Source organism: Necator americanus, chromosome III (assembly GCF_031761385.1).
Source record: "Necator americanus strain Aroian chromosome III, whole genome shotgun sequence".
NCBI lineage: Eukaryota > Metazoa > Nematoda > Chromadorea > Rhabditida > Ancylostomatidae > Necator > Necator americanus.
This window is the reverse complement of record NC_087373.1, coordinates 23,659,749-23,671,761: the sequence shown is the minus strand read 5'-3', so window position 1 is coordinate 23,671,761 and position 12,013 is coordinate 23,659,749. Positions and strand designations below refer to the sequence as shown.

The 12,013-nt window shown below is 45.7% G+C and overlaps 5 protein-coding genes across 6 annotated transcripts; 1 reads left to right on the top strand and 4 right to left on the bottom strand.

Annotated features, from left to right (window-relative positions):
• Nucleotides 1-4,381: 4,381 nt before the first annotated feature.
• RB195_010663 (uncharacterized protein) lies at nucleotides 4,382-4,786 on the bottom strand (the record flags this gene model as incomplete). The annotated part of the gene is made up of 1 exon (XM_064191772.1): nucleotides 4,382-4,786. One exon carries the CDS (start codon nucleotides 4,784-4,786, stop codon nucleotides 4,382-4,384), a length of 405 nt encoding a protein of 134 aa, XP_064049355.1.
• Nucleotides 4,787-4,855: 69 nt separating this feature from the next.
• On the bottom strand, nucleotides 4,856-5,740 carry RB195_010662 (uncharacterized protein; the record flags this gene model as incomplete). The annotated part of the gene is made up of 1 exon (XM_064191771.1): nucleotides 4,856-5,740. The coding sequence occupies one exon, from the start codon at nucleotides 5,738-5,740 to the stop codon at nucleotides 4,856-4,858; it is 885 nt and encodes a 294-aa protein (XP_064049354.1).
• Nucleotides 4,856-6,330, bottom strand: RB195_010661 (uncharacterized protein; the record flags this gene model as incomplete). Its single annotated transcript, XM_064191770.1, has 3 exons — nucleotides 4,856-5,810; nucleotides 5,857-6,082; nucleotides 6,138-6,330. 3 exons carry the CDS (start codon nucleotides 6,328-6,330, stop codon nucleotides 4,856-4,858), a joined length of 1,374 nt encoding a protein of 457 aa, XP_064049353.1.
• Nucleotides 6,331-6,807: 477 nt separating this feature from the next.
• Nucleotides 6,808-7,350, bottom strand: RB195_010660 (uncharacterized protein; the record flags this gene model as incomplete). Of its 2 annotated transcripts, none has more annotated exons than XM_064191769.1 (1): nucleotides 6,808-7,350. In XM_064191769.1, the coding sequence occupies one exon, from the start codon at nucleotides 7,348-7,350 to the stop codon at nucleotides 6,808-6,810; it is 543 nt and encodes a 180-aa protein (XP_064049351.1). The 2 variants fall into 2 exon arrangements, with proteins under 2 accessions (XP_064049351.1, XP_064049352.1); XM_064191768.1 differs by having other exon boundaries at nucleotides 6,808-7,197.
• Nucleotides 7,351-10,538: 3,188 nt separating this feature from the next.
• On the top strand, nucleotides 10,539-11,021 carry RB195_010659 (uncharacterized protein; the record flags this gene model as incomplete). Its single annotated transcript, XM_064191767.1, has 1 exon — nucleotides 10,539-11,021. The coding sequence occupies one exon, from the start codon at nucleotides 10,539-10,541 to the stop codon at nucleotides 11,019-11,021; it is 483 nt and encodes a 160-aa protein (XP_064049350.1).
• Nucleotides 11,022-12,013: the final 992 nt, after the last annotated feature.

The window sequence follows — 12,013 nt, the reverse complement described above, 5'->3', positions numbered from 1 at the left end:
AAAACGACATTAATCACGCGTGTAGTTGCAGTGCTTTTGCGCATGCGCTCGAAACGGGGCGGTGGAGGCAGCAGTTGGGACCGATTTGAGACCGTCGCAAACTGCAGCGGTGGGAGGTGTCAGCAAGGGTTTCCCCACGCTCCTAGCCACTACGCTCTCCGAAGCGCCTCGAGAGAAGCCGCGTGTGCAACTGCACCGTGTAGTGGCTACGTGCTTCATGTCGTTTCGACATTACTATATGGCAGAGCTCGCAGCAAGCCATCAAAACGCGACTGCACGCGCACGGTGTGAAGATATCACCCCACGAATCTGGGATGGTACGGGTTTCAGGCTGGCAATACCTATACGGAGTCGCAGACTGTAGGGAAAAGGATGATTCCATTCATCTCTCCCAGTATCAGTGTTAAACGGACAGCCCCGGAACTGCTTCTTACGACGGCTTCTGTTGCAATGCGTAACCGTTGCGCCCGCCCCTCTTACGATTTGTCTGAATGGGTTTTCAACGAATTGCAGGCTGGGTGGTTCCGGGGTCGTCCGTTTAAACTGGCATAGGGAGAAATGAACGGAATCACTCTCTTTCCCACAATCTACGACCCGTATAGGCATTATCCGCCTGAATCCTGCACCACCCCAGATTCGTGGAGTGATGCCTTTAAGTAGACATAGATTGGGCCATCCTCATACCATCTGAGCGAGATATCGATTAGGGACCAACATTGCCAAGGCGATACGCCGACATTTCTGGGTGCGCCAGTGCCGATCTCAACCAGCATACAGAGTATACAATGACGGAGACGTGCCGCTGTATCAAGTGTCACATACAACTCTAATATCAGCGGATGAAAGACTTGGTTGACTTTGGACACTATTGCACCACTTATTGTGGAAACGTTGTACTGTTGGCAATCGATGGTGCTTAGCAGCGTGACGTATATCGTGGAATTTAGTCGCTTGAAAATCTTGTCTAACTTTCGCCGTCGTCGCGGAATGTGTTCTGCCAATATAATTTACTTCCCTTAGTGAATGCACCAATGTACCTGGTGTTCTATCGCTGTAGTAGGATAAAACACCTTCCACTTGTATGCAATGATACAATCGCTCTTCCGATGAAGTGCCCGATCGAGTCCAGGTTTCTGAAGCCAGTGCAGGAAGGTGGTTTTGTTAAGGAACCGGGTATTCCTGGTCTTTGATTTTCGCTGATTTTTCCATGGTCGTGTGAGCTGCTTAGGCCACTCATCTCTTTTCTGGAATCAAATCATTTGATGGGTTCATTTCCTTATAGATACATTTAACAGAATCACTCGGATATGTCAGTTTCGTTAAACTTAAATGGGACACGAATAATTGGTGAAGATCGTCATTCAAGCGTTCGAGCACTTGTGCAAAGTCTGCCAGACATTCTTCAATCAATTCTCCTCACTTCCTAAATATTTTGATGCATTAAAAAAACGTGTGTGTATTATAAATATCATCGCCAGAAACTTTCGGTGGAGATGAATAGATCACCGCTTCCCAGATTTTCCTGATTTCGCAAGATTCTTCACGAGAAATTTTGAAGTGAAGAATCACCAAAATCGATGAAAAAAAAAGGATTGGGCTGTCCGACTCTAACACAACTTTTTTTGACGAAGCATAGAGGCACAAAGCAATATGAATTGCCAAACTAATTAGGGTGCAGATTTAAAGTTATAACTGTCGGGAGGAAGTAGACGACTGTTTTGGGCGCTGATAAATATTGGCATTGCTGCTGTTTGCTAGGAAAAAATCGTCCTCATTTGTTTCCACCCTCTAATTTGTATTCCGGGATTGTGCCGCCACTCCGCACCAACATTAGAGCTATTCACTTCGGGGAGTGATGATTGCTGATGACCTTGACTTCCTCAGAGATGCCCTTTCCAAACAAGAGAGAGCAGGTGATTTGTTTCTTAAACAGGCCAATAAATACAAGTATGAGCAGACTGCTCAGTTCTTTTTTTTGGAGGAACCAGAGTCAGGGTCAAGCGCTGGGCGCCAGCTGGAAAAAAACCCCTCTTGATAACGACCTCCTCCATAGAGGACCCCTTCTTTCTCATTCTTTCTAGTATATCCGCTCATATAGCAATGAGAAATTAATTTTAACAAACAGAATTAAAGAAACAAATTGGACGCTCAACAAGTAGATCAAATATTATAATATACCAAGTATTACTGAATAGTGCTATAAAGGATAAAGTGTCTGGCGTTAATCAGTCCGCTTGGGATGCTGTGTTGTTGATGATGCAAGCCAGTGTTTGATCCTCCCAGACAGGTGTTATACCAATTTATCGACCCCTGAGGGATGAAAGGCTCGGTGTGCACTAGGGGGGATTTGAATCTCCGATCGATCGTGCGGGGAGCAGAACCTCTGACCGCTACACTACAACCGCCCCAAATAGTGCTGGAATGGATATTAACATAAAGTGCCCGCAAGTGAAATAAAAGTATGTTATATAATATAGACGCCACTGATAGCTCACTGTAAGGAACCATTAATGAACCATTATTTCTAAAAAATGGAAAAAAATGAAAAAAAAGCAACTGGAAATGACGAAGAACACGTTTTAAACCTTTTTTCACACTCTTTCCGACCATTTACAAACAATTTTACTCATAGACAACAGAAGCGAACAGCTGAGAGTTCGATCTCCGCCGGAACCTTGATTTTTCCAAAACTGAAAAAAAAACCACTGAGACGAACATTTCACCGGCAGTTTTCCTGAAATTGTGTTTAGAGCACAGTTCTTCGCAAATAGTTTTTTAGAGGTCATTTTAGCGAACAGAACCAGGCCCTGATTGGAAATTACTGCTGGACTGGTCAGATTTTAGTAGCTTGAAATAAATATGAATAACGGACTGCAGAAGAGACGGAGGAAGAAAGCTGGGCGTTCTCTGTAAATGAAGATTTGCGCTATAAAATAGTGAAGATATTTTTTCAGTGACCCTCTAGCTTTTTTGAAAACTAATTGAGAAATCGTTGAGAAATTTAGCATTTTCCTCAACTTTTTCTCAACTGGCTTTTGAGAGAACTAAAACCACCTGGGAGAAAGCAAAAATGATTCATGATAGCAAAAATCTTCCTCTACAATATACTTCAAAAATAATTTTTCTTTATGAACTACGAGCTGAGTTACTGGACTTTTCTTGAAGTTGCACAGATTTTGACGCGTAGTCGAAAATGTGAGATTTCGCATTTTTTCACGTTGCGAGATTACGGTACCGCTGTGGGAGATCTTGATAGAACATCATAGAGGACCGTTAACTGCAAATTTTGGTTTTTGTAGGTGTTATGATTTTCTCAAAAACTAGTCGAGAAAAACTCGAAAATTTGAGGCGAAATTCAGAATTATTCTTAACTAGTTTTCAAAAGAAAAATAGAGAGGCTAAAAGCAGCAAGCATTGTAAAAATATAGAAGATATTTTCCTCTACAAAACGCAGCCAGTTTTATTGTATGAAATTCACTTTGAGCGTCGATATTCAGAAACTCGTGGAGCCCACTGGGTATTAATTCTACTAATTTTATGTCTAATTGCAATGTCTTTTTTCAATAGCAGCATCGAAATTGCATTTTCGAGTAGTAATACATTCATTACTGTCGGATAAAAATATTCTCTTTTGACTCTCGTGCACTAAATGCAAAAATCCGACTTTTGTCAGGGATTGATCTTTGACAGTCGCAATAAAACGGCGGTACATCACGTTGCATCATCAAACCCTCAAGATTATTGAGCATCAACCAGCTTCAGCCGACAGAGCACCTGTACTCACTCTTTGATTCTTTCTCTCGTACTCAATATTTTCCACTTTCTTGGTAACTTTTTTTAAAAACGATTCACTTAAAAGCAAAGTCGCAAGGCTGCGTTCAGAGCGAATTGCACAATTTGCACTCCTTTTTTTGACTTCGTACCCATGATCCTTCACATTTATCGTAATCTAGTTGTCCTTCATTCATTTTTTATTTTCGCAAACTAGTTCTTAACCAGAAGGTGTGAAATTATACCAGCAAAGTCTAAAAAAAAACATCACGCCATCTATTTTTCCAACATTTTGCCTTTAATATGCGCCTAATATATAATATATGCGCCTAATATAATATAATAATATATCCAAAATATGCCTTTAATATGAGTTTATTTGAAATCGACAATCCGCTCGCCTTTTTCTGCTTGCTCTCTTCATTTTTTTTCCTCTGCCGACAACCGTTACAACCCTCCTCCTTCTTCGACACCCCCCTTACGACTCCCTGTTGAGAAATTCTCAACGCACGCTTGACCCTTACCAGAGTTGTTCCGACGTTACTAATCATCTTGATCACCTTGACTCCCGTTGATCTTCGAACTGGTCGAGCAGGCACCAGTAATTCTTTCATTTGTCCCGATCGCGTGCCAGAGTAGCCCAGTGGTTCCTCCTTTCGCGTGGGGCGCGAAGAGCATCACAGTTTTCTTTGAAAGACTTCGTGAAGAAATCTGACCATCGGGTCGGCGGTCTTCCTGTAGTGCGCTTAATATCGCGGGGAACCCAGTCGCTCACGGCTCTGGTCCAACGGTTGTCGTTAAAGCGCATCACGTGTCCGGCCCAACTTATTTTACTTTCCTTGGCAAACACGGCGGCGTCTCCAATCTTCGATCGCTGATGTAGGAGAGAACTTCGAATCCCGTCCCTCACTTGCGTGAAACGGGATACTCCTAATATCACACTCTCAGTTGCGCGTTCAATGACGCTCACCGCGTTTTTTTTCCTGCTTGCGAAATGCCCAGGTTTCCGAACCATGGGTCAAAGCAGGAAGTACGGTGGTGTTGAAGAGGTGAGCATGGAGCCGGGTGTTCCTGGTCTTCTTCACTACATCCTCGTTGCTCTTATACGCTCCCCAAGCCGATCGTCTCCTCCTGCCCAGCTCGGGGTCATCATGTTCAATTCCCGACCCAGATAAACGTAGTAGGTGCATTCGGATATGTTCGTTCCGTTGAGAGCGAATGGGGCATCCGAGACCCACCCGTTCCGCATGAACATCGTCTTTTGTAGGTTCAGCTGAAGACCGATGCATCCACAGGTTTCGTCGAATTCGGTCAGTATTCGTTCCGCTTGGCTGATGCTGGGTGTTATCAGTACGATGTCATCAGCGAAGTGCAAATGGTGTAGCTGCCGACCGTCGACCTTCGCTCCCATGTCGTCCCATTCCAACTTTCGCATTGCGTTCTCGAGGGTGACTGTGAATATTTTGGGTGAGATTATATCACCCTGTCGGATCCCCCTCTTCACGTCAATGATGATATTCTTGTAGAATGGCGAAATTCCGGTCGTGAAGTTACTGTACAACTCTCGAAGTACCTTTATATACTGAGTGGGGACGCCTTGGTTGTCCAATGCTTCTACGACCGCTTCCGTCTCAACTGAGTCGAAGGCCTTCTTTAAGTCGATGAAGGTGAGACAGAGCGGCATCCTGTACTCTCGTGATACCTCGATGAGTTTTGAAACAGTGTGAATGTGGTCAATCGTGCTGAATCCTTTTCGAAACCCTGCTTGCTCGCATGGCTGTCCTTCATCCAATACTTTCTCAATCTTATTAAGGATCACTCTTGTAAAGAGCCTGTAGATGACGGATAGCAAGTAGATTGGGCGATAGTTGCCGATGTCATGTGAGTCTCCCTTTTTGTACAAAAACACGGTCTTGCTGATCTTCCACTGTTTAGGAACCTTGCATTCGTGAACTTCAGAACCTTGCATTTGCAAAGGTAACGTGTAAAGAGCCTCGCCAGGATGTTGATGAATAGTGGCGGAAGGTTTTTCAGGTGTTCTGGTCTTATTCTGTTGGGACCGGTACCGTACGATTTCTTACCGACCTGATAACATGTCGTATTTCGGACGGGAGAACCCCTGGAATGACATGTCCGTCTTCGCTCAGATGGTGAGGAGGCAAGTGGAAGAGATCAGAGTAGAAGTCGTAGATGATTTTCTCCATCACCCTTCTCAATGCAATGGTTGTTCCCTTCGGGTTCCGGAGAGCACTCATCCTCGTCTTGCGACTGGCGAAGTCTCGGCGGGCATAGCGGATGTTTTTCCCCGCCTCTGCAGCTTCAGCCAGCACTTCTGCTCTTCTCTCTTTAAGGTCTTCCTTTATCACCTCTCCGCAAAAGCCTTGCGAGCTCGGACGTGAGTTCTTGGTTCCCTGCAGCTCGTGCTGCTCCACGTTGGCGTGTCAGCTCAAGAGTTTCAAGAGACAAGCGTCTCTTGGTGGTTTTAGAACTCTCAGCCTTGTTCGCGTAGTCGTGAAGGTGTTCAACGAGCCGCTCATATTCTTCGTCGATGTTGTCCATTGCGGAATCTTTCCAAAAGCCGGCTAGTGTAGCGAAGAGATCCCAGTTAATGATAGTTCTGGGATTTCGCCCTCTGAAGGTGGCGGCTTTCTTTTCTTTCCTCGTGAAGGAAAATCTCCCTTGGAGGAGGCGATGGTCCGATCATGTATAGAACTTTGGTACAACAGCGAAGTCCGTCAGGCAGAACCTTTTATTGACGATGATGTGGTCTATTTCATTACGGTACTTTCCACGGGGTGACTCCCACGTCCAGTGTAGAGAAGAGGGCTTCTGGAATTGCGAGTTCCCATGGATGGTGATGAGAGCCTCTCTCCCTGCTCATTTCATTGAAGGCCGTGGGTCCCAATGTGAAGTTCCTCAGGCGTTCTTCTTGGGCCAACTTTGGCGTTGAAATCGCCAATTATGACTCTGTAGAAGGCATGATCTTCTCGGCAGAACTTCTCCAGGTCCATATAGAAAGCTTCGACTTCTTCGTCTTCATAGCTTGGAGATGTTGGAGAGTAAGCAACGAAGATAGTCAAAGCTGGTGTTGGACCACATCCTCTCATCCGCAGTCGTCCGGGTCGTAAGTTGTTCGAAAGAGTCGATGTTTTTTGCCATACTCGTGTTGATGAGGATGCCAACTCCACAAACACCTCTACTGTCGCATGTTCCTAAGAACAGTTCTTCTCCAGGTTCATATACGGCGTTGAGAGGGTGACGTCGTCTCGTCTCGGTCAGTCCGATGACGTCGTACTTGATCTTCTTGGCTTGCATCATCAGATCTTCGATGGCCGCTTCCGATGCAAGCGTACGTGCGTTATAAGTACAGATCGCCATCCTAGTCCTTTTCCGTTTCGGTATCCTATATGACTCCTGCAATCCCATCCTACCTGGCGTTACCGTACCAGGCTTTCCTCCGGAATCAGGAAACTCGCTTCTATCACTGTGTTTTGCATAAAATTTAAAACCCATGGGCAGGTTGCAAGCCTCTAGTCCCATGAGTTTTTGGGAGAACTTCCGTTCTTCCGGAGTGGACATGTGGAGCTTATTTGTTGGAGGCGACTCCAAGCCGCCTCCCTTGCACCTCCCAGTCACTTGACTGCAGGCTTTTGGCCGGACCGACGTACGGGATACAAGGATGTCATGAGTCAGTCCTGGCTCAGCAGAAACAGGGTGTCCATCCCCTGAATTCACCTGCGTCTCTGGACAAGCACAGGGTCGCTTTTGGTCCACGATTAACCCCTATCCGCCCCCGTAGACGCGCCACGTAGCCTCGCGACTAACCATCTGTGATCCCTCTAGTGAGGGAGATCCGTGGGACGTTACTAATACTAAAACAAATTTGGACTATAATGGAAATATTATTTATATATCTTCTCTTTTCTGGTCTCAAATTTGGCCCCTTCTCCGCAGCCGTGCTTTTCCGAAGCTTCTTGTGTCTATTGATGTTCACTTTTCGTACTATAAATAATACTGACATGTAATGGAAGCTGCATTCAGCATGACTACAGCAAAAAATTTTGCACCAGTGCGCAGACTATGTTTTTGCACTCGTTTCCTGTTCTCTTTGTTCCTACGATTGCTGTCGTAATAGTTTGGGATATCCTTCAATGAAAGCATTCGTAAGCTGCTCACAGTGACCGCAGATCGTGAGAAATAAAGATATCATCATACCGATGATGGTCACTTATTGTGACCTCATCTGCAACTCAAGTAGTTATGCTCATGCCCGCTTATATTACCTCTTGCTTGTATGTATTGCATATACTTCGCCATGCTCGTGAGTGCTCGTCTGGTTGGCAACAAAGATTCACTGAACCACCTATTTATTCATCAGAACGATGAGGACAAAGATCCCCAGAGTCTCCGCACCCTACACAAAAGAAACAAAATAAAAAATGCAACAATAATAAACATTGGTGTGGTCCTGTTGTTGATAGGAACTTTACTAGAACAATTAAAGAGGAAACAGCCCATTTAATTACGATTCTGGGCGACTTCTAGAACATTCTACGAGATCAGGCCATGGCGGACTTCGAAAATTCAAATGACTATCCTATAACAATCAACGAGGAGGGATCTCCGATGACAGTTCACTACTCGTGGACTTCACCAAGTTTATTGCAGGCCATTTGCATTCTGTTGATATTTCCATATTGATTGTGGTACTGTCGTCACGTTTGATTTCAGACGTTCATACTCTGAAGAAGGCGATACTGCTGAAACGTCACCCATGAATAAATGATTGTAACAACCTCGTGTTCGGCTCAGTCGAAGCGACCAATTATTGGCATTCCCTTCTAACCAAGCTACCGAAATATATATCGAGCGATGATGAAAGAAACAAAGCAATTTGTTTCAACAAGTATGCTCAAATTTATTTCACAATTCGTTCTATGGCATGGGGACAATGTGTTCACCTAGACATGAACTTGAACACACATATAAATATAAATAAATAAATATACTTCTTGCAACTATACCGCATTTGATTATTAGGTCGGTGCAGAAATAGTGTACGTTTTTCGTTGCCACGTCAAATTTTATCGGGTTACACTCATCTCTGATATTAGAGGCAGTACAGCGCATACAGTGTAGCGCAATTCGTTGTTGGTATTATTGCTGATGTGATTTTGAAGGAGGATCACTATTTGGTCAGTACCAAGACAAAATATAAAATGTTCATATTTTCCATATATTGGGCAGGTCTACAGCGGAGTCAACTCAGAATATGAACGCTGTTTTGGGTGAAGGAAGCACAACTGAATCCACTGTATGCCGTTGGTTCCAAAGGTTTCGTTGTGACGATATGAGGCTCGAAGATAAAGACCTTTTAAAGTTGACGATGACCTGATCGAAGATGATCCGCTTGACAATACGAAAGGTTGCCTAAAAACTAGGCCCGGACTATTCAACAGTCGTCCGCCATTTTGAAAAATTGGAAAGATAAGAAAATTTGAACAAGTGGGTGCGATATGAACTCAGCGAGTCCCCAAAAAAATTTCGAGATCTGCTCAACGCTTTTGCTACACAACAAGAACGATCCATTTCTCGATCGCATTTTTATGTGCGGTCAGAAATGGATCCTTTACGACAACAGGAAGCGTCCTGCTCAAGGATGGACAAGGGTGAAGCTCTCTAGCAGTTCCCGGAACCGAAAATGCACCCAAATAACACTATGGTGATTGTGTGGTGGTGCGCTGCAGGTGTAACCCACTACAGATTCATGGGACCTAGCGAGACCATGATTGCAGAGTACTGCAAAGAACCGGACGAAATGCACCGGAAACCCCAACTTTTTCGCCCCGTGTTAGTGAACGGAAAGGGTTCGATTCTCCTACACGATAATGCCCGGCCACACATTTCAAAGGTGACGCTGCTGAAGTTGAACGAGTTAGGCTACGAGACTCTGTCTCACCTACCATATTCGCCAGACTTTTCGTCAACCGACTATCACTTTTTTAAGCATCTGGACAACTGCCTAAGAAGGTAAGATTTTCCAAATCCAAGATGATACCTAAAAACACTTTGGGGTCCTCGAACGTTCGAGGACCCAAAAGCTCAGACTTTTATGCAGCGGAAATAAGTAAACTTGTGTCTCGTATCCGATGGCAAAGATGCGTGGACTGTAATGGTGCACTCGATGCAGGTGCAGAAGACGCAGAAGAGAAGAGCTATTCCACCCAACGTCAGTTTATGCAGAAGAACACGGTCACCCGCCGTGTTCTTCTGATCTTGTCCCATCATTATACTTTGTGTTCAGAGCCCTCAGAAATCCTGTTTGTAGGTGAAACTATATGGTTTTGATGACTATATGGACCACAAAACTGACCTTCAGTTGGGCTTTAAATCTCAATATTCCAATTTCTAGTCTCGAGGTACCGCAATCGGCTGCTGCAAATCCTACCTCACGTCTCAAAGTGGCGCAGCCGTGGTCCTGGCCGTCGGGCAGCTAAGCTAGGTGGCGAGACTTCGTCTCGGCAGGTTCAACCATACCATAAATGTGTCCGGATAGTAGCCCGGTCCTAGGACCAAGGCTACAGGCTAGCTAAGCGAGAAGGTACTACAACGATTCCGCTGCCAGGCTGCTAGCTTGCTAACGAAACAAGCCGACCGAGGACAACCACCGTCGAGTCATACTGCTAGTGTCTAGTATACGTTCTTCAGAAGATAGGGCGTCCCCCAGAAACGACGGGCACTGTCCCCGCCCAGGCAGTACGACAAATATGCGAAGGCTACCGGCTAGAGGACGGGGCCGGCCAAAGAAATTAGTCCGCCATCGCAAAGAACATCCAGTGCGCCTGGCAACACTTAACGTTGGGACGCTTAGCGGCAGAAGTCGTGAACTGGCAGACAGTCTCAGAAAACGCGGTGTTGACATATGTTGTGTACAGGAGACTCGCTGGAAAGGCTCCAAGTCAAGGCGCTTAGGCGATGGCTACAAGCTCATCTACCACGGCACGTCAAATCGCAATGGCTTTGATGTCACATTGAACGAGACGTTCGGAAACAGCGTCACATCGACAATGGACAGTGGATCGGCAATCGAATCGCCTACTGTGGCTCTAAAAGTAGACACAGGAGAAGTGGAATTGCGAGTCTTCTCTGCTTACGCGCCACAGGTGGGCTGTAGTGAAGAAGAAAAGGCGTTCTTTTGGGAAGATCTGGAACGGCATGTCCAATCCTGGAAAGCGAAGAAGTACTTCTAATCGGAGGAGACTTCAGCGGACACGTCGGTTCTCGGGAAGACGGGTCCGAGAGTTGTCACGGAGGATACTGCTATGGAGCCCGTAATCATGATACGAATTCTGGAGTATTTTGTTGTAAGTGACTTGATCATTGCTAACACGCAGCATCGGAAACGAAAATCGCATTTGATCACGTGCGCCAGCGGCTAGTCGGAAAACACAAATAGATTTCTGGATGTTGCGCCGACAAGATCGCCGACTTCTGCAGGATTCAAAAGTCCCTCCCTAATCTCTACAGACCATGTTGCCGCCCAACAACATTTCTCGTCATGTACTTGGAAATCTTCCGTCCAAGGAAGATACATCGAAGTTCTGAAACACAGAGCATCAAATGGTGGGACCTGAGGGATCGAAAGGAGGTATTCTCCGCATCCGTGGCTCCATCTACACTTCCCCCACCCCTACTCGTATTGTGGAGGAAATGTGGTCGTCTACTTCCAGCGTCATACGCTTGACCGCTGGGAAAACCAGAGTGTTCTCCGCGGTCAAGCGTACGACGCTCTAGAGTACAAAAGGCTACGTGGTTTTGGAAGCGCGGACGTCGAGGCGGCAATTCGTGAAAAGAAGTCCAAATATAAGCTCTGGTGGAGGACACGTCAGCCTGAAGATCGTGATGCTTATCTAGCGGCGAAGAGGAGACTAAAAAGGCAGTCTTCAAGGCGAAGTCGGACCGCTTCAAGGGTGTATACGTCATGCTTGATACCAGAGAAGGCGAGCGGGCAGTGCATCGCTTAGTCAGAGCGTGTTACCGCTCAAGGTTAGATATGGAGCACACGAAGATCGTTAAGGGAGCTGATGCCGAGTTCTGTGCCGCTCTGGTCAGATCCTGGAGAGGTGACGAGAGTACTACAATCACTTGTGTAATGGAAAGCTCTGCCATCCTCCCATCCCAATTGCTCCCAGTGTCGAGGGTCCTGTTTTACCAATTAGTGCCGTCGAAATCAGTGCTGCCC